Genomic DNA, 22,577 nt, shown 5'->3' on the forward strand with positions numbered 1-22,577 from the left:
AAACTGATGTGTCAACCTTACACAGGATTTTAATATCTTCATAAAGAATTTTATTTAATAATTTATTAAATGTTAGTTTTTTTAAGTTACATTTAATAGGTATGTAACTTTGGGACATCTCATCTGAAGTTTATACTGATAATCCACACGCGCGCGCGCGCACGCACTCACAATTTTAAGTTGGTACTCTATTTTACTGTACTATTTGTAGGATTTGAAACATTGAATTATCCTTTATCTGTGTTTGAGGTTTGTTTTGATGAGTAGTTTCTGAAGGCAGTAGATATATGATACTTCAATTACTAGCAAAACTTGAATTCGCTATAAGAAATGAACGAGTGCTGGCTGGCTAGTTTGGTAGTTTTCTCTACGTGTTAAATAGGGGCTGGGTCATGATAACCTACGTACGGGTCTATTAAAATGTGAAGTATGTTTTTCACTCAAGTCCATTGTTTATATCAGAAGCTTATCGTGCATGATTGGTTTCTGTGCATTTACAACGGCGTATCTGTCGGGTGGTTTTTTAAACCATTTAACAGCTTAACAGCTTACAAGTACGGTACTACTTCATAAGTTCCTGGATGTTGTTCTAAGACAGCCATTTTTGTTTTTTTCCCCTTCCCCTTCACTACAGTGATTTCAGTTTCTACTTAACCACATAAACACGTGTACTGGAGAGAACTCGAGTGAAGTACAGCAATCTATTTCGAAATTTACTGAGATTTCATTTGTCGGCAATTGATTATGATAGAAATGCTCTCCGTTCAGTGTATAGGTATTGTTAATCCTGTGAAATTAAAAACTACAGAGATAATACCTCAAAAGTCCGATTCTGACTTGAATTTTAGGGAAGACCCAACACATTTTGTACTGCAAAGCTTCTGTAAAGATTGCCAAGACAAAAATAAAGAGACGGGGTCAATCATAAGGTAAGGAATTGTGATTTACCTCATCATAATGTAAGGATTCATTTGTGATTTACTACATCATAATGTAAGGATTTATTGGTGATTTCTCTTAGTTTGTGACCTGGGAAGGGGGTCCGGCTAGCGGTTGTGACCTGGGAAGGGGGGTGGGGTGGGGGGGTTCCAGGGGGCTTGTCCCCCCGGCGATTAATTGTGACCTGGGAACTAGTAGGTTAGGTTAGGTGGGTTTGATAGCTTCTGTACCGTTTCACAAATATCAAGTGTTAAACATGTGTTGGCCTGTTTCCAGCCACTTACATGAACCATATATTTTTCCAACTGGTTTGCTAGTCCTTATTTTGCATTTCTGACCTCTATTATTGCTGTAAATCGCTCTTTTATGAAATTTTTGGCCAGAAATTAAAGTATCATATACTTAACAAAATAAGAAAAGTGTACTACAACAAATGTGGGTGAAAAGAGAAAAACTGGCGAGAAAAAAAAGAGAACACAAGAGGCGCCGATGCAAAGGCGAAGCCTTAACGTGAGCTTGAACAAGGAACCTGGAACCTCTCGGCACAAAGAAAAAAAAGCTGACCACAATAGGTTGCCGAAACTGATGATAGCAAGATGTTATCCTATCTAATCAAACATTGTTCTTTAGTCTTGGGTAGTGCTATTGCTATAGCCTCTGTACCGTGGTCTTCCACTCTCTTGGGTTAGAATTCTCTTGCTTGAGGTGCACTCGGGCACACTGTTCTATCTAGTTTTTCTTACTCTTGTTTTGTTGAAATTTTTATTGTTTAAATAGGAAGAATTTATTTTAATGTTGTTACTATTTTTAAAATATTTTATTTTTCCTCGTTTCCTTTCCTCACTGGGCTATTTTCCCTTTTGGGCCTCCTGAGCTTATAGCATCCTGCTTTTCCAACTAGGGTTGTAGCTTAGCATTTAATAATAACAATAATAATAATAATAATAATATAAGAATAAGAATAAGCTTAGAAGCTTTGCACTTATCTATAAAGTGATAGTGTCCGCAAACTTATTTTAGCGGAGTGAGCAATAAGGAACAAGGAAGAGCGAGAGTTTACAACAGTACAAAATTATGAAAGGAATGTTTGAACAGGTTGCTACCATACCATACTGGGGCTAATAGCTGAAACAGGAATATGACTGGTTGAAAATAGAATAGAGTATACAAAGGTGATTCTATATCATATCATATATAACATCAAATGACAAACGGCTAGTTAAGGAGGCAGTAGAAGATCAAATAAGAGAACCATGTGGGGAATGTTGTGGGAAAAGTATCATGGAAATATGCAATAAATATTAAAATTGAATTAAGTATAATAAGCAAGAACTCGAAAAAGATGTAAAAAGAATAGTGGCAAATGAAATTACAAGAAAAATAGAAGAAAAGAAAGCATAGACGACCAAACTGATGTTTGTGAATAGTAATGGTAGAAGAAATTACATGAGAGAACTTAACACTAATGAGGCAGTAATAGTTATGAAAAAAAAGGGTTGAATATGATAGAATCAAACAAAAATTATAGAAACAGGAATGATAATGATAGTCTTTGTGTTATGTAGGGAGGCAGAGGATACTACTGAGCATATGTTTAAATGTAATGAGTTAAGGAAATTTAAAAATAATAACATAAAAATGGGGAATTTAGAAACCCCATCTAAACAGGTTGGCCGGTATATTGGAAAGGTCCTAGAAATTAGAAGTGTAAGTATAAAAGCCGTGTTGTCGGTGTAGGACAAAGATATAGTTTAGGAAGATAGGAAGGCTGAGCCTAATAAGGCCCTAATATCCCTGAAATGAGTGTGCTGTGAAAAGATGCCAGATACTCCCATCCGAAACGAATGGCTCCATCTATTCAGATCCGTAATCCTTACGAGAATATAGGATGGAGTTCGATTGTAAAATTACATGTTATTTAATAATTTGCATTACAACGTCAGTATATTTTATTCTTATATTTATGACGTTATTAAATTTTAGATAACTAAATTGTAATTTTACACATAGTTACATTTATAGATTAAGGATACATAGGCCTATCCTTATTTTTCTGTCTGTTTTTTTTTTCAGAAACTTAATAGCTATGCTTCTTATAATTTACTTGATTTTCTTTCAATTTCATGTATTGTATATTACAATACTTTTTAAATATTCTATACAATATCACGTTCGAATAAAGTAAAACATACTGTATATCTGATATGTTAAACTTAGTCATATGTGATGTGTAGGCATACATTTGATTATTTGTAGGCCATTGTAGAATATTAGGTGTATATAAAACTCAATTGTAATTTTTTTTTATTGAAACGGTAATGCATGATGCACTCATGTATACTCTTTAGTAATATAAGCTAATAAATGTATTGATGTGCAAACAAAAGGAATAAAATAACTCACTAAATTGAATCGCACACAAAAATAATCAAAAGGGGATGGAAATAGAAATAAGGTAGCATACAAGCCAACCAAAAATGAAAGATAAATCACATCAAAGGAACTTTAATGAATTATACATAAGAAAAAATAACAGTAAATAGTATTGCACATATAAAAATTGTAAAAAAAAAAAAAAAAAAAACATCAACAACATACAAGCAAGCTAAAATTGCATCATGAATTACATGCAAATAAACTCGAATGTAATTATAAACATGAGAAAACATAGTATTAAGACAAAGCAAGTATGCAAACATAGAAAGCTCACTGTAAAAACAAATTTAATGTTCACGAAAATACAAATACAAACAAATAGTTTGCAAATGCTGTAAAATTTTAGTCTTTATTTGGGAAATAGAAAAAATTAAGAAGACAAGGAACACTAAGAAAATGATGTGTTGAAGCAGTATATTCCTGTAATGCTATTCAGGTGTGCAAACATGCAGAAATATTCATAGACTTATAAGTTAAATCAAAGTTAAATATAATACACACCGCTAAACGTGTTCCTAACTCCAAATATGTCTGTGGAGAATTTTTATCTAAATGTTTGAGAGGGAACTTGTTCCGGGAAAGTCTCCCTACGACAGTTACGCAAAGATCAACAGGGGAGGATAATGAGCACTTACTCTCTGGCACAAACACCCTGTTAATGACTTTACTGCCACAGTTCACTAACCTTCACTCTTAAATACAAAAGGGGGAAATTTTACTGTCCAGAGGCCGGAGAACTCCACACGTGAAAATAAAAGTAATTTATTGGCCTACTCTAGCTTTGTCAGGTCTATAGTCATCTCGCTCTTAGGCTCTGTTCCGACTCCGTCCCAGCTACCCCAGCGAGATGCTGGACAGGTATCTTACGTTAATGTAATTAGACAAAACCAAAAAATGGGAGCAGTGATGTAAAGTAAAGTTAAAAGTTTAAAGATAAGGATCTTTACCTTTGAAGCAGATATATTAAATACAAAGTTCCTCGCTGAAACCACTTATAGACTTACTTAGGTTTACTCCTTTCAGTATTGGGTATTCTGTCCCGTGATCAAATATTCATAATTTGCACATTGAAATAAATGAGGGAGCAAAAATACGAAAGGTTTAATCAACCTAATATTGATTTATTCACAAATTTATATTAAAATAAAACGGACATCTTAAACACAAAAATGGTATCAAAAGGGAAAGCAATAAAAGCAATTCAAAACAATAAATGAATAGTTAGACACGTGGTCTGCAATAGTTAATAATCAAAATTGGGTCGGACACGTGGCCCATGTGACCCAGAGACTGTGCTAGTCCCAAAAGCAAAAAATTTCGAAAAAATATTTACACAATCCCACCGCACACAGTCCGAATATGTAAAAGCCAGGTTCCCTATCAAGTTAAAATTAGTCTAAGCTAAACCAAAAAATGGGGGAATAACTATGGCCATTGTTGTAGTACCTGCACTCCTTTGAAGATAGTTCTTTGCCAGTTGACTGCTGACCTGGTTGTATAAGTTGGCACTTTGCACTCTTGGCTGGCTCACCCCAAAAATTATCACTTTGGAAGATACGGTCTAACAGGCTCTTCTTCTCTCTCTCTCTCTCTCCGACCGGCATCCGCGGGACTCCTTGCTGAGTCAAGTTTGGGAGATGGGGGTGGGGGTGAGCCAGAGGTGCACGGGTTCACTGACCAGGCAGGTCAGTCGGTCATGGCTACTTCCGAACGAATGGGCCTACCATAAGGTCGAGGGGGATCACCTAGCTTCACCTTTCCAGACAGGCGAGTCATCATGCGCACGGTAATTCAGTTGAGGTGTTATATCGGGACTTTAGGACAGGGCAATATATTGTTGCAAGGAGTGCAGAGGAGGCAGGATTTTGTACTAGATACTTTAGAGAAATCTTACTGCTCTAAGGGAGTTTATACATACAATAACCCTACCTATTCTGGCTTGCTGAAAACTAATTCATAAATAACCAATTAGCAATGGACTGGTGCGATGGGCATACATCTTAAAATTAACAAACCTTAATTGGTATTTAGAAATAAAAGATGCATTATTTCAGCAGTATTGAATATTATATCTAAAATTCAGTTTAGGAATTTAATCTCGACCCATGTAGTTAAGGAAAGAACCAACATACGGCGGGGTTACTAAGGCTCTTATATCTATAGACCTTGGTTGTGTGCGTATCTACGCTATGACGTCACGAGCATGGCATACGCTTCTGTCAACACGTTTATTTGATTTAGTTTAGAATAGTCCTCCCAATGTTTCGGTAAAGAAAACTGAAAGTAGGAGAGAACGTTCAAGGGGTAGCTACAGTATTATTAGAAGAGAGGTAAAAATACGATTGAAAGAAGAGTGAAGAAAATTCTTCACAATGTCACCTCCCGAGAAATACATTATTTCAATAGCTTTATGACCAAATGAAAAAGTTGAAGTGTATTGCAGCTGCCTTGCCTCAATCTTATATCCAATATCAGTGGGGCTTACTCATTAGTAGCATATATTTCATGTATTATACTGTTAGTACTCACCGTTCTTTGTCCTTAGGGAGCCTGTGAAACACCTAATGACGATCAGTTTCTTTTCGTTTGTGGCAAAAAACACACTTGTGTGACTAATTCACTATTGGTGCCATGATTTAGTTTGTGTCAACTGTCACATTCAAACTATTGTATTAACTTTGGAGTTGCCAGCTAGTGTATTAACATTCATATTTTGAGCCTTCCTATCTTCAGTATATAGTCTTTGGTGTAGGAGGTAACTTATGATAATGAATTTTATGCAGATTTCACTTTGTTATATTGTCCACAGTTTAGTGATATAAGAATAAAAGCAATTGATCTCCAACAACCATACGAAGAAGATAGGGCACAAACGGTTGGAAAATTCCTTTTTTGTGAAGAAAATATTGAAAATAAGAAAAGTGTACTACAACAAATGTGGATGAAAAGAGAAAAATTAGTGAAAATAAAGAACACACAAAACTAAAAGACAGAGGCGCCGTTGCAAAGGCAAAGCCTCACCCTGAATCTGATCTGATCTGAGTGTTGTGGAGAGAGTAACGAGGAAGTTGGAACCACAGATTTCGAAGTTCGTAAAGCTTCTAAGAATTATGGACTGATTGGCATTATTACTGATTTTGAAACATCCGAATTAAACACTCGATAAATATAAAGACGTTTTGATATATGTAAGTATTCTAAAGAACCATTTTTGATTGTGATGGGGCTATGCTAGATAGATCTTGATTGTGTTTTAGGGTTAATGTTATAAAACAATGTTTGCTTCTGTCCCATGTTTTAAGTGTAATTTAAACGATTTTGCAATGAATTTATGATGCAAATGTTCGTTTAAGCTTGAATTAAGGACATGATTTTCTAGCTGTATGTTGGTTTATAGTATGTGATCTTACGATTTTCGGAGTTGTTTGTGCCGGTATACTAGTAAATATTTACCTAATAAATGGCTGTTATAGCGTGTAGGTAATTGGATCACAGAAACCATTTTCTTTTCCATCAAAATGCTGGTAAAGTTTTACTGTATTACAGATTTTCATTTCGAACAGAAATTATGTTTTCCTGTCGTAAATAACGTGATTTGACCGAATTTGACCTATATTTCAACCGCAAACCAGCAGAACAAGCAATTTGACTAACTTTAAGTAGCCAAACTGGTTGCTGTTATTACGGATGAAATAAAGGTGAAAACCGGTTAAATCACGTTATTTTCTACAGGAAAACATATATGTTCTGTTAAAATGTTTAAATGTAACGTCATATATATTTTGTTAAAATACTTAAATGTAATCCCGTGTCACTTCACTCACGTATGTACTGCGAACGATAACATTAGCAACGTTACCAATGATACACATGGTTACCAACGTTACGGTGGCATTGCTAACGTTAGCAATGCTATGGTAATATTATCATGTGTATTTTAAAGAATTTTTCCATATACCCTTTACACAATATATAAAAAAGTACAATAAGGGTACAAAACCTAACAAACCCACCTAACCTATCCTAGAAGTTCCTAGGTCACAAACCCAACATAATGCCCTTTGTTATATATATCATGTTAATCCGTGTCACTTTACTCACGTTACGATAACTTTAGCACTGTTACGATAACATTATATATAATGGTTCTTGTTCTGCCACTGGCTAGCTTCGCTCGCATGAAAATAAAACTTTACGCTAACATTAGCAACGTTAAATATAACAGTTCTTGTTCCTCTCTTACGATCACAGGAAAATAAAACATCAACCTCGTATGCACTGGCAAACGGTAATGTTGAGCTTCGCACTCTAACAAAATATAGTAAAACTAACACATTAAAGTTAAAGAAATTAATGACTTACTTTTATGACCGTGATGACAAATCTTGTGGGACACGGGGGTGTTATGACTGAGTCTGTAGCGTCTTGACTGCTTTGCCTTAGTTTAATACTGCGCTTGGAACACTGTAAAAGTTGGTATATTACATTACGAGATTTAACCCTTTTACCCCCAAAGGATGTACTGGTACGTTTCACAAAAGCCATCCCTTTACCCCCATGGACGTACCGGTACGTCCTTGCAAAAAAATGCTATAAATTTTTTTTTTCATATTTTTGATATTTTTTTTGAGAAAATTCAGGCATTTTCCAAGAGAATGAGACCAACCTGACCCCTCTATGACAAAAATTAAGGCTGTTAGAGCAATTAAAAAAAAATTACTGCAAAATGTGCTGGGAAAAAAAATAACCCCCTGGGGTTAAAAGGGTTAAGAAAATTATCAACATTGGAATTCACCAAAAAACTTTCAAGTATGGATTACTGAAGTTACAATTTTCTAAAACTTCGATCTTAAAACACGCAAAAAGACGTCACTTGAACTAATAAAGACCTGACTTGGGCAAAGGTTTCCACGGAAAAGGGTTTGTTGGAAGGTGGGGGTAGGGAAATATTAACCACCCTGTGCAAACTTTACATACGTATGGGTTCATGATTGGTTAACGGAAAAGCAACGGAGTCTAGAGAGTATACATGAATGAACTAGAATGGGAAACTTGTCTAGAGCAAGTATTTATGTGAAATCTGGGAGTGACAAAGTAATAACAAAATGTATAAAAGTAAAATAGAAAGATAAAATGGAGTGTATGATAAATAATATATGGTGGGTATATAAAATGAGTTGATTTTATAAGGTATCGGATAATAAAACTAGTAATACTGGGGTCAAACGTAATATGTATAAGAGGGTATTACATGAAAGGGATGGTAATAGTTGTACTGGTTCGTCGTATACTTGAATAAACGTGTGAATTCGAATAGTTAAATTTGATGGATAGAGAAGAAGAAATCGTATTGGTGGAGGTGGAGCCTATACGTAGAGGTAGGGGGAGATTATGCGCAGAAGGTCGAAACCTGCTATGTACAAACGAACGAACGGGAGCGACTACAACCGACAAGTAGAATGACAAAAGATAAATGAAAAACACTGCTAATGTTTGCATGTTACGCTAACATTGCCGCAGATCTACATCACACGTTGGCAGCTCTGGTTACTGTATTTTTTCATGAGACATAGCCTTTGCAACGGAGCCCCCAAAGTATATCCAATTATACTGCTTTGTCTTTTCCTCCGTTTATTATACATCCAAGAAGGTAATGTATAGAGAAGAAAAGGCTTGTTTTACCATTATATATTGTTTCCCCAGTAGGTTTTTCCCACCAAAAACCCCAAGTTCCCACTGGGGGTCCCCCATTATCGTAGGATATAGATATAAATATATTTCTGAAACTATTCATTTGCGACGGGAACGAGTGTTATTTTCGAAGAGAGCGGAATTTTTCTTATTGAAAAAAGTATTTATTTTCCTAGGTTACATTGCCCTGTAATACAGTAAAATAATACCAAAATACTCACCCACGCATAGTGCAGTATGCACTGCTTGCCAGGACTGCGGAGGAAGGAGATAATGTTGAGTTGCAAGTGAAGGGAACCACATCCAAGCAACAACCAGCAAAGGAATAAATAGTATTCGTTTGTTCAATGTAAATAGGCTTAATTGAATATGGGTGACAATTGATATGGTTATAGGCTTCACTAATTAAATGTGTGATGACTGTTATGGTCATAGGATTCCTATTTTCTATATGTGCGGCAGGCTTCACCGTCTTGGGAATCGCTCATCAGTCTCTTAGAGAACCAGTGTTCAGCCGCTGAGCGTTCTCAAACCATCGCGTCACTCCTGCGGAACGCATTCGCCCACCTGTTCGTGGTTCACTTCAACGTAAATCATCTCTCATCGGTCAGGCTTCATGCTTGTTTACATGTTAGTTGCCTACTTGAGGATCGTCAACACACCGACCAGCCTCTCGTGCAGCAGTAACTATCGATCCCGCGTCATTGCGGTATCACTCATCAACGCAGAAAGACTCTCCCTCTTATCGATTATTGAGTCATCTGTCTTCATGTTGGCAATCGCCATTGCGTTTTGAGCAGGAGGTTTCCTGACGCTCTCCAACGCATCAGCGGCCGTCACATCCTCATGCAAAGAGGATCTCCAACTGCAGCCACCAAAGGCGGTGGTTGTGTCCGCTAGGAAGGTAGGGTGGTTAAGGATCGTTCATTGTCGTACCAGGAAGACTTTGGAGACCTTCCTTCTCGCTAACACCATCCTGAACCATCTAGATGTTTGTGAATTGCCGCCTCGAGAGTTGTTGATTCACCGTCCTACCTCTCGCTCGGCAGTAGCGATCTAGCCCGCGTTTTTCACTGTATCGCTCTTCGACTTATTAGCGTAAGCATCGGACTGTAACCCTTTGTAGGTTGTCGATGTTATGGTTTCGGAGAGCTCGTCTACTGCCCCGCCAGCTGCTCCTGCGACTGCGTCTTCTCCATCTTCCACCGTCGCGGTGTGTGCTCCTTCCCCTGACGAACATCCTTCGTGAGGAGAGCAAAGTCCGTGGCACGTCTCTCCGACGAGTGTTTCCCTTGCCAGTAAAGGGTCACACATAGAGACTCCTCTTTGGAGGCTTGCTGTTGATCAGCCTGCTGATCTCACTCTCGTACATTATCGGTCAGCAGCAAGAGTCCTTTCACCTCTTTGCCTCAGTCTTCTTCTTCGGAAGAAACTGTCCATCTTGTCTCCTCTGGTAAACCGACCTTGCCTCCATCTCCAGGGATCACTAGGCTTCGAAACTCCTCCATGGAGTGGTTCTTCCTCTTCAAGCCAAGGGACATTGAGCAGGCTGCGGAGAGGTGGAGGAAGTCTGACACGGATTCCTTCCTTCTTAGGGCCCTTACAGCTCTGCCCTACAGACCTCCAGCCCTTCCAAGACCAACCATACGAAACCATCAACTATTAAAAGGGTAGAGGTTTTGAAAACGGGGGTGTCTTAGAAGCCCTTCCCTGTCAAGGGGGATAAAAGGCAACAAGTCCAATCGTGGAGGAAAACTCTAGAGAGTTGACGGTAGAAACTGTAAACGCGAGGAGAGGTCATCTCCTTGCTTGTCCACGAGTAGGGGAATGCCTACAAAGCTGCTGGACCCAGTGGATGTAGCTCGAGCCTGAACCTTAGACGATCTCCGCAATTCGTTCAGGGTATCACGTCTCATTCTTTTCATCTCTCTCTCTCCACTGACCAAGAATCCAGTGCTTATGAGCTCCTTTGTGATGGGATCAGCAAAGGGTCAGGCCCATCCCTAACAGCTTCCTTGTCTTCTTCAGTTGACTCTTTCTTGTGGAAAAGGCATATGGAGGCTGGAGACCAGTCACTGATCTCTCAGCTCTGTACAAGTTTTGTCATACAGACTTCGTTCAGTAGGGAGACAGCAGACTCGGTCAGTCTAGTGATAAGACCACAAGACTTCATGTGTACACTGGGTCTAAAGGACACATACTTCCAGATCCCAATCCATCCATCTTCAAGGAAGTATCAGTTTCACCATCGACGATAAGTCATACCAGTTCAAGGTGCTGTGTTTCGGCCTTTCCACAGCACCTCAGGTCTTCACAAGTGTGTTTGCCGTGTGTCATCCTTGGCTCACAGGTTTGACATGTCTCCTTCATTACCTGGACAACTGGCTAATTGTAGTAACTCTTCTTCAGCACCGAGACAAACTTCTGAGACTGTCAAGATCTGGGGTTCATGGTAATCTCGAGAAGTCTTTCATGCTTTCCACTCAAAGACTGGTATATCTGGGCAGGGTATAAGACACCAAACATCATGAAGCCTTCCCATCAGACAGGATAGCAAGGCTGAGGAAAGTCGCAAGGCCTTTCTTCGAATGAGAAGATCTCCCATCCCTGAAGGGGTTATGTCTCCTTGGACATCTATCAATCTTGGCCCATCTAGTTCCCATCGGTCGCCTCAGGATTCGATCTCCCAGTAGCGTCTGAAGTCCAATTGGAATCAGGCGTTGATTCCCCGGACACTCTTGATTCCTATGGGATCAGAGGAAAAGACGTATCTTGAATGGTGGCTGGCAGACAAAAATCTACTGAAGGGTGTCGATTTTCTCTTCCCTTATCCTAATTTGCTGTTCTCGGACGCATCAAAAGAAGGGTGCGGGTCCCACGTGCGGAACCACACGGCCTCAGACCTTTGGGCACAGTCCGAATGGTACCTGTGAGGAGTCTTCTCTTTAAACCTGCTGGTTCTCCTCATGTTGACCCTTCCCAGTCTCGTGACGATCACCCTTTGGGCTGGCGTGATCACGACCCTTCGGGCTCTTGTCATATTGACCCTGCGGGTTCTCATGACCCTAGGAGTCCTTCGGGCCTCCATCATGTTGAACCTTGAGTCTTGCCTTTAGACTAAAAGGAGTAGTATTTCCTCCTCGTTGGAACTTTCTTTGTTCATACGTAGTTATGAGCATACTTTTCCCCAGTCAGAGCTTAGACCTTCTCCTTGGAAAGGGGTTCAGGTCTTTCGGTCTCTGAAGAGCCCCCCTTACGAACCTTTACGCCAGGCTTCCAGTCGCCATCCACGTGGAAGACAGTGTTTCTACTCTTTGGCCTCTGCCAAATGAGTCAGCGAAATGCATGGTCTATCAGCTGACATCTCCCACTCCAGGAGAAGGGAAGAAGTAATCCTCAGCTGTGTCCCTGAGTTCGTTGCAAAGACTCAAAATCCGGGTGTGCTGAACTCCAAGTTTGGCCCATTCCGGATAGAGAGTCTTCGTTCGGTAACCGAAGATCCGGACCAACTGTTATGTCCAGTAAGGAGTCCGAGGTGTTACTTGAAAAGAACAGCAGTAGCTCGCCCCCATGTGCAAGCCCTATTTGTTAGCACGGAGAAGGTCAAGAGGAGGGTCACTAAAAACACGATTTCCTCTTGGATCAGGAAAGTGATTGAGAGAAGTCTCCATCCAGACCCTCTTCCATCTGAACAACCCAGAGCTCGTGACGTCGGGGGCATTGCAACATCCCTGGCGTTCAAGAAAAACTAATGTGGCGCAGGTACTGCAAGCGGGTGTGTAGAAGCGCCAAACGACCTTCACCGCCCACTACCTGCAAGACGTAACCCACAGGAACATGGAGACCTTTGCCATTGGTCCTGTGGCGGCCGCACAACAAGTGGTCCAACTCCTCAAGCTCCTTGATGGACAAGTAGCAGAGGGTTGAGGGCTGAGGTTACCTGGGTTAGTTGGGGGTGAATGAGAAAGAATGACTGGCTCCTTTCTTTCTTTTACCTTCTTCCCCCCTGGGGAAAATAGCACCTCAAGACCTCAGCACAGCTGACCTTGCCTCTCTGCCGGTAAGACTCATTTCCCTTGTGCATCTTGAGTATTTTATATAATACTTTGTTACGTCCCAATACCTCTTGAGGGGAGGGTATTGGGCAAGTCTTAGAACTCTAGGCTTGAACTTGAGTTCCTACGTAAAGACAAGCCACTAGTCTTCTCTCACACACAAGCTTTTGTGGTCTGCTATCAGTGCGTTACTCTGTATCGGCACTGGATTTTAGTAAAGGTAGGGTTCCTTCTACTATCGATCACATCGAAATAGAGAGAACCCCGGTGTCATAGCCAAGGCCAGTTGGTAGGACTTCCTCCCTCCGAAGAGTGAGTCATCCGTATACTGTAAATAGCAAAGGGTTTAAATTTGCCCCGGAACAAATATCAAGTTTGGAGATAGATTTTATTTTTCCTAGCATACAAACCTGGAGCTATTTAGTATACAAATTGGCCCACCACCCTGTCCCCCAAGAAGTCCTGCCAGAAAGCAAAAGTGGTTTAAGTTAACTGGTGTGAGTGAGTGGGGTAGGCGGTCTACCCCACCCCCACCTGCTAACTAGCGGATGGGGTAGTTATCCCTCACTAAAATTTTCTTGGCTCGTCTTTCAGCTACGCCGAAAGTAATACCCCTATAAATAGCTCCAGGTTTGTATGCTAGGAAAAATACAAATTGCCTCCAAATTTGTTATATTCTTTCCCATCCAACGTCAAAGGCCAATGCCGAAAGAATATTTTCAAAGATGAATTTCATGAAAACCCAAACTTGCAACAAGCTTTCCACCTCGGCTTTAGCAATTTTGCCGGAAACCATGCAATTTGAACCTCATGCATAGGGGATTAAGTTAGCATTTGTACAAGAAAAGCCCAGAAACGAGGGAGAAAATTGAGTATGAAGAGAAAGACATAAGTTATGATCAGTATTGGACAAGTTTTTGCTTTTGGAATTAGCTTTTTTTAGTAAGTAATAAGTAGGAGATATTTGAAATACTATATCTTTTGCTTGAGAAAGTTTGATTTTGGTTATGTTGTAGTATATCTATTCCATTAAATCAGTCAGTAATTCATTGTTATATGTTGATTTTTCATTATAATACTCCCAATATGTATTATTATTTTTTAGAATCTGGTGGCCTGCTAGGCTATAATTAAGAGTTGTTTGAAATATTTCATGCCAAGATGTGTTTTTTGTTGTATCTATTCTTTTGTCAAAAGTTTTTCTCATTGATATGCTGGTCTATATATACTGGTACTGTACATGTATATGTTCTCATGCAAATGCAAACCCTTGTCATTTATATGGGTTAGCTCTTTTACCATTTTGTTACAACCAAATTAAATATTTTGAGTCTGGGAATATAGTATGGTAGCATCATGTTCCCACTCGTGTTTGGTGCGTGTGAGCCTGCGGCTCTATTATCACTTTACTCTTGGTCATCGTGACGTTTAGACATCTGTTGCCGGCTTCTTTTGTGGTTTGGGTGCTTATACTTTTCAGTAATGAGTGCTTACCATGTGTTCATGAAAACCTGCCTCAACCTTGAAGGTCACCCTTGTGGTACCTTTATGAGTTGGGTGCAGGTTGATCAGCATTCTGTAAATCCTGGATGCAGAGGAAAGAGATACAAAATGAACACCACTTGGGATTTTTGCTGCGAATGGTCGCCCTCCCAGTGGGAGAAGTACAAGGATCACAGTAAGAAGGCCAAAAAGGATTGTTCCACTTTTCTTCCTCAGAGAGGAGCAAGAAGTAGAAACCTCCTTTTTCTAGTCCTGAACTTCCCTTGTTCAATCCTTTATCAGAGTTCCTTGGGATGCTGGTAACCAAGGATGGTGACCATTTTTTTCATCATGAATTCGTAGACGTATCATCTCTAATTCTTCCCAGTAAAGTTGAAAATATAACTAGTGATCATGACCCTTTAGAATCTGCACTTAACCAGGAAAAGAATAATGCTAGAATGACTTATATATCCAGAGTTTTGGCTGCCTGATATATCCCCATCTCCTACAAGTGTGTAGGGCTCATGTGACCAACTTTTCATTTCAGATTTATGTGATCAAGAGATTTCTCCTCTATTGTCCAAGGAGTTTTTCCCATTAAAATTTTACAAGTTTCTCCACAGCGTACACTGAAGCGTACGTCTGTATACCGTACACCCTCTGGTACGCCTCTCAGGATTCAGGGAGAATGATATTATTAGCCATCCAGACTGTATACAGTAGTGAGTCAGGTCTTCCTGTTACCCCACAGGCTGTACAGGTAAGTTCTTCCCTCACAGAGAAAGAGTGGTACATTACTCTTCTCCTTTAAAAGAAGTACTGTAGTGTTTTTCAGGTCACTTGAGAAAACTTTTGTTCAAAAGGAACGACGGACTTGGTCCCACCAACCAAGTGCTAGTGCTACTCCAATAATGATAAGGGGTTTGTGTGAAGAAAACTTAATTTTTAAATGTTAGGAAAAATACAAATGACTATACTTTCATATTTGTCTTAACAGTGTGTTTGATTTTTATTCTGGTTTGTTCCGTAACTGAAATAAAAGCCATGCTATTTAATATGGGTAATTACTTTCGGCGTAGCTGAAATGACGAGCCAATAGAATTTTAACGAGGATTTACTACCCCACCGCTAGTTAGCGGGGGTTAGGGAGGGTAGCTTGCTACCCCCCCCCCCACCTCTCTCACACCTGTGCTGAGCTCACTTTGCTCTCGGCTCGGGTGTTAGATGGACGTGTCCGCTGTCACCCTCGCCTTCTCTGACAGCCATTACTAATCTTTTGTTTGCTTTTTCTTTGACAAAGTGTTTGTGAAGTTGGCCTCTGCGATGCGAAAGTGTCCTGGTGTACCCGACCGCCCTTGTGGTACCTACTGTATATGTCGGCAGTCGAAACGGACCCCCACATCTTGTGTCCTTACTGTAGGGGCCAATGGTGTGATAAGAGTAACGTATGTGGTGAGTGCAGGGAATGGTCTACCTCCCAGTGGGAGAGGTTTTCCCGACGCCGGAAGAAGAAGTCCAGGCGGGATATTTCTCCTTCGAAGATTTTTTTGAAAGGAGAAAATCCCAAGGGCTCATCTTCCGTGCCCCAAACCTCCTCCCACTCGATCGGTTTCTTCCAAGAAGCTGTCGAGTGGTAGCGTAGGCCGCATTTCTGTTGACCGATCTCAGGGTTTGGGAGAGGAGTTGCCTCCCATAGTGAGGCAGCTCCTCCTCCTCCCCCGGGGGATGATTTAAATTTAAATGTAAATGCCAATGTGACTAATAATGATTTGTTGCAGCTTTGGGCTTCCTTGGGGCTTGAGGGCTCGCCCTCCAAGGAAGCCTTGTTTGACATAATCAGGTTAGGAGCAGCTGTCAAACAATCGCTGACTTTAGCAGAGGTTGATCCTCTGTCTATCGTCGACGTTGTTGTGACAGAGGCTTCTGATGAGTTGTATTAAACCTCTGCTCCTGATGTTGCTGATGTAGCTGAAGGCTTAGTTCCTCCCCTCCGAACATCCTTCGAGGGAGGAACCAAGTCCAACGGTCTCTCCTGCCAGTGATTCTCTCCCTCGGGGGAGTTCACTAACAGAGACTCCTCTCCGGAGGACTGCTGATGGTCAGCCTGCTGACCCCACGGCCCCCAGAGGGTGTATAAGGCGTAAAGCCTGCCTTCCTCTTCGCCGTAGAGGCCTTCCTTCACCTCACAAGGGTGTTAGGAGGCGCCTCTTCGGTTCATCATCTTCCATATTACTTTGGTCTCAGTCCTAACAGGCGGGTTTAGCTTACACCTGTGCCTCTATATCTGTTTTGATGCTATCCTTCGGGTAGGGTATGGAGTGGACCATCGGGGAAATATACTCTCATTGTGCCGATAGTGGCGAATGCAAATTTCCTTTCCAATGTATGATACTTTCTTATAATTCTCAAGCAGGTACCCCAACAAAACAACAAAAAACCTGAAAATCCCTCCCTTAAATATGGACCCTTCAAATACTGACTCCCCATCCCCTGGATTTGCTGACTCCCCCCCGGCACTGTTGACGACTTCTGCTACTGAAATTAAGGAAAACTCTGTTGACGACCTTCGAACTAAAAAGGACCACTCTACTGATGTTAAAAAATCTAGCAATTTGGGTAACACAGGGAAACTACGATTCCTTCATGTTTCCCAAATCCCATTAGAGACAAATTATGATGATATATATAGAGCATTTGAGTGCTATGGATTGATAAAGGAAATACGGATGCGACTTGGAGATGAAAAATGGGACTCTTGGATATCTTTTGAAAGTCATGATGAAGCGTTTAATGCCATAAGTAATATTAGTAGTATCAAAATTAACGAATTGAACATCATGGGAGCTCTTTGTGATAAGGTCCCAAAGGAATTGGATGTGTACAAACCTGCTGATTGGTTTGAAAAAGATAGAAATGTACCCATGCCTTCACAGAGAAAACCCAAACCACCTATGTGGCTCTTAGCTGAACCTAAAGGGATAATAGGGAATTATTTTAAGATATGTAAGTTTATCCAAAAAAAAGTAGGAACCATAGCACCTGGAGATATATCTCGTTTTGGGAAGAACAGTTATCTCATCCATGCCAAATCTTCGACTCAGTCTGCAATACTGTCTAACTTACAGACAGGCAGTGATGAAATTACATTGGAAATGAAACCTCATCTAAATTTTAGTTATGGAAGGGGAGTGGTCTTTAATAAGGACCTATACGAATTTACAGAGGAGGAGATACTTTCTATGTGTCCATTAAATGTATGGAAAGTGCATAAGGTTCCTGGAACTTCAATGATTATACTTACTTTCCAGGATGCTGATGTACCTTTCCATATTTTTATTGAAAATGAAAGGATTAAAGTTCGACCTTTCAAACAAAAGCCCCTGCAATGTTTTAATTGTTTTAAATTTGGACACCCATCCAAAGTTTGCAAAAATGGAAAAATGTGTGGTATTTGCTCCAAAACTTATCATGGAGAATGTACACTTGAGGCCAGGTGTTCAAATTGCAATTTGTATCATAAATCAACTGATAGGATATGCGAACTGTATAAGTTGGAGGAAGCTGCCCTAAACAAATCAAGTTTAGAACACATAAGTGTGGGACATGCAAAAAGAATGTTGAATAAATCAACCAGCTATGCAAAGGCCTTAAAATCAAAGGTAAATTTACCACAGGAGACAGCAACCCCACCTAGCACTGCCAGTAATTCTAAGAAAAGAAATACAACCTCTGATGATAAAGTACTGCATGACAAAGTAATCGTATTGCCTTCTGAGGCTTTGCCACAGCGTATTAAAAATGGGTCATTGCCCATTTCTGTACAGCCTTCGTCCCCCATTACTAACATTAGTACTAACCTCTCCCAGGCCATGTCCTTGCCTGATTTGATGGAGATGCCACCTGACACTAAGTTACCAGGTGCACCTGTATTGGGGAAGGTGCAAAAACCTGGTAGCTCAAAACCTACTAATCGGAAAAGAGAGAGACCTCCATCTCTCTCACCCCCTTCCATAAGAAATATCAAAATTACGACGTCAAATAAATATGATGATTTGTCTGTTGATATTTCTGATCTGGAAGTCAATTTAAATAAATCGGAAATTCAAGTGGAGGTCCACCAACCTCCTCAACAATCAGATCAAAAAGACAAAAAAAAATCATAAATTCTAAACCCAATCTATCAAGACCTTCTTTAATAAAACCACCTAAAAATAGTGTTAGATCAAAAACTGCTAATGGGAAGACTCCATCCAAGGGGTCTACCAAATTATAAACCATAGTTTTTTCCTCCATTTTGCAATGGAATTGTCAGGGTTTAAGGGCCAAATATGAAGAACTTAAGCTCCTTATTCATGAGCATTCCCCCATAATTATTTGTCTACAGGAGAGCAAACTTGATCATAATACCCCATGTCCTCGCGAATACATTAGTTATAGGACACCATATGATCACCAAGTGGGGAGCCATGGCGGAAGTCTCATATACGTTCGTCGAGATGTTCCCCAAGTTTCTCTGTCTATTCGTACACCTCTGCAGGCAGTGGTTGTACAGATCGACATAGGGCGAAAATATACAATTTGTTCTCTGTACTTGCCTCCAAATGATAACATTTTGTATGACAACTTAGTGGAGGTGATTCAACAACTCCCTCAACCTTTTCTTTTACTTGGAGATTTGAATGGTAGACATCCTTTGTGGGGTGATGTTTTAGCAAACACGAGGGGAAATATCATATCATCAATTGTGGAAAATGAAGATGTGGGACTCCTTAATACAGGAGAGCCCACACACTTTCATGTCCAGACAGGTACCTTGTCATGTATTGACCTAGCAATCGTAAGCTCTAATTGCCTAATAGACTTCGATTGGAGAACATTAGATGATTGGCATACTAGTGATCACGCACCAATCATTATAAACACCAACAATGGTCCACCTTTACAGGGATCGCCACGATGGAATCTTGACAAGGCGGACTGGGGTAAATTTCGTGAGCTAAGCGAAATTGAGGGGGATGCAGGACAAGTTGAAAATATCGATGATGCCATAGACTTACTGAATGGAACTCTCCATACAGCAGGAGTCAATTCAATTCCAAAAACAACAGGGTTATTCAAACGACGACCAGTCCCGTGGTGGTCTTCAGAACTAACTGCCCTGCACAGAGCCACAAGAAGATCTTTAACACGATTGCGTAGACGCAGAACTGATGAGAATTTAATTATGTACAAGAAATGTAGAGCACAGTTCCGTCGTGCCATGAAAGAAGCAAGGCGCCAGTCATGGATGTCTTTTGTTTCCTCCATTAACAGTAGAACACCACCATCTTCTGTGTGGAGGAAAGTAAAAAAGATAGCTGGCAAATTCACCCCCAACCCACCACCAGTGTTGAAGGTGAATGGCCAGTATGTAACTGAAGCAAAGGAAGTTAGCAATGCCCTGGCTAATCATTTTTCAAATGTATCCAGCAAGTGTGAAGGAGCCCCTGGTCACCAGTATAGGAGCGCTGAAGAAAAGAAAATTTTAAATTTTGCAACAAGAAGGGAAGAGTCGTATAATTCTCCTTTCACTGAAAGAGAATTTGATTCCGCACTTGCTCATTGCAACGATACAGCCCCTGGACCCGATGGAATTCCATATGCAATGATTAAACATGTACATTTTAATACAAAGCTATTTATTTTAAGTATTATTAATAGAATATGGCATGATCATAGTTACCCAAGTGTTTGGGAACTAGCCATTATTTTAGCCTTTTTAAAACCCGGTAAAGACAAGTTTTTAGCAGCAAACTATCGTCCTATTGCATTGACATCTTGTTTATGTAAAATCATGGAGAAGATGGTCAATGCAAGGCTGATATGGTACCTTGAAAAGAAAGGTATTTTATCACCGATTCAATGTGGATTCCGAAAAATGCACTCAACGACTGATGTGTTGATACGACTAGAGTCTTCTATTTGTGAAGCCTTTGCTTCCAAACAGCACCATGTTACAGTATTTTTTGACCTTGAAAAGGCATATGATACCACATGGAGATATGGTATACTTAAAACCATTCATGAATTGGGATTGAGAGGAGAGCTGCCACTATTTATTCAGGCATTTCTTTCACGTAGAGTTTTTCAAGTGAGAGTTGGGGAAACACTATCTGAGAGTAAGTGCCAGGAAGAAGGAGTTCCTCAGGGTAGTGTGCTGAGTGTAACCCTTTTTGCACTAGCAATTAATGGGATATCCAAAGCCATTCCCCAGGATGTTCTCTCAACATTATTTGTGGATGATCTCTCAATATCATTTGCTGGCACTAGAATGGCAATGGTTGAGAGAAAAATCCAACACTCTATTGATAAAATTATCCAGTGGGCTGACATGAATGGATTTAAGTTCTCGACAAGTAAAACTACCGTTGTCCATTTTTGTCGTATCCGGGGAGTACATCCAGACCCGGATATATACATTAAAGGTCAACGGATACCATGTGCAAGAGAAGCTAAATTTTTAGGTTTGATATTTGATTGTAGGCTGACATGGGTTTCTCACTTAAAAGCATTAAAAGCTAAATGTGTTGAAGCTCTGAATATCTTAAAAGTATTGTCCCATACATCGTGGGGGGCAGACCGCAATACTATTTTAAAATTATACAAGGCCTTGATTTTTTCCAAAATTAGTTATGGTTGTGAGGTATATTCTTCAGCCACCCCAAGCCGGTTAAAAATATTAGACTCGATACATCATGCAGGTATTAGATTGTCTACTGGAGCTTTTAAAACCTCGCCTATCCCAAGTCTCCTTGTTGATGCTGGAGAGTTACCTCTAGACCTATACCGAATGTCTTCCATTCTTCGGTATTGGTTTAGATTGCAAAGACTCCCTAACTCTCTCGCCTTTCAGACTGCAAGCCTTGTAAGACACGCATCATACTTTGAGTTGCACCCAAAATCTCCTCAACCTTATGGCTTTCGGGTGAAACGATTATTAAATAGTCTGGATTTAATTAGAAATAAGGTACTTCCATTCAAGGTATCACCAACGCCTCCATGGAAGTTACCAGAGATATCTTTTTGTAAATATTTTATTGGAGATAAGAAGAATATGTCAGACCTAGAAGCCAGGTCTCTTTTTAATGAACATGTTAGAGAACATAGAGGATCAACTTTTATCTATACTGATGGCTCCAAATCTGATGCTGGCGTTGGATTTGGAGTACATAGTAATGGTTTTAATTGTAGAGGTGCACTTCCTCTGACCGCTTCCATATTTACTGCCGAACTGTATGGCATATTAACCGCTATTGAGAAAATAGCGTTGGAGAAGGAGGGTAATTTTACAATTTTTAGTGATGCAAGGAGTGTCCTTCAAGCTATGGAAGTTTTTAATTCTAATAACCCTTTAGTTTTAAAGATTTTAGAATGGCTTTTCATAATTGGACGGAGAGGTATAACAGTTCAATTTTGTTGGGTTCCAGCACATGTAGGTGTGTCTGGGAATGAGAAGGCAGATTCACTGGCTAAGGAGGCTGCATCAGAGTTGCTGCCAAGAAGGTATCCCATTCCCTGTGATGATTTCTTACCTGACATCAAGAAATTGGTTTGCAATAAATGGCAACAGCAATGGGATAGTCAAGATGGCAATAAAATGCGAGAGATAACAAATGACATATCTCCTTGGAGGTATAATATGATGCCCCGAAAATGGGAGACGTCTCTTTGTCGTCTCCGTATTGGTCACACTCGGTTTACACACGAGTTTTTGCTGAAGGGCCAACACCAACCATATTGTGACGACTGTGTAGTACCTCTAACAGTAAGGCATTTGTTGACCGAATGCCCCAATTATAACAACTTGCGGAATAGATATTTGTTTGAGGCTCGAGGTGAGGGTGGCAGGTTCATCCTTGCCAAGATTCTTGGAAATGATGTGTCCTACCATGCAAGTGGCATTTTTAGATTTATTTCAGAAGCAGGTCTTCT

The 22,577-nt window shown here is 40.2% G+C and overlaps 1 protein-coding gene across 3 annotated transcripts in view; it reads left to right on the top strand.

Annotated features, from left to right (window-relative positions):
• The first annotated feature begins 700 nt into the window (after window positions 1–700).
• The window catches only part of LOC137658814 (zinc finger protein 431-like), a 52,805-nt gene continuing 30,928 nt past the window's right edge, over window positions 701–22,577 (top strand). Inside the window, exons 1-2 of one of the 3 annotated variants that reach the window (XM_068393874.1) lie at window positions 6,196–6,563; window positions 15,154–15,366. In XM_068393874.1, the coding sequence (XP_068249975.1) occupies window positions 15,295–15,366 (72 nt within the window). In that variant the 5' untranslated portion in view covers window positions 6,196–6,563; window positions 15,154–15,294. Of the gene's footprint in view, window positions 930–6,195; window positions 6,564–15,153; window positions 15,367–22,577 lie in introns of those variants that run through there. The other 2 variants (XM_068393876.1, XM_068393875.1) reach the window with 2 other exon arrangements.

Source organism: Palaemon carinicauda, chromosome 19 (genome assembly GCF_036898095.1).
Source record: "Palaemon carinicauda isolate YSFRI2023 chromosome 19, ASM3689809v2, whole genome shotgun sequence".
Lineage (NCBI taxonomy): Eukaryota > Metazoa > Arthropoda > Malacostraca > Decapoda > Palaemonidae > Palaemon > Palaemon carinicauda.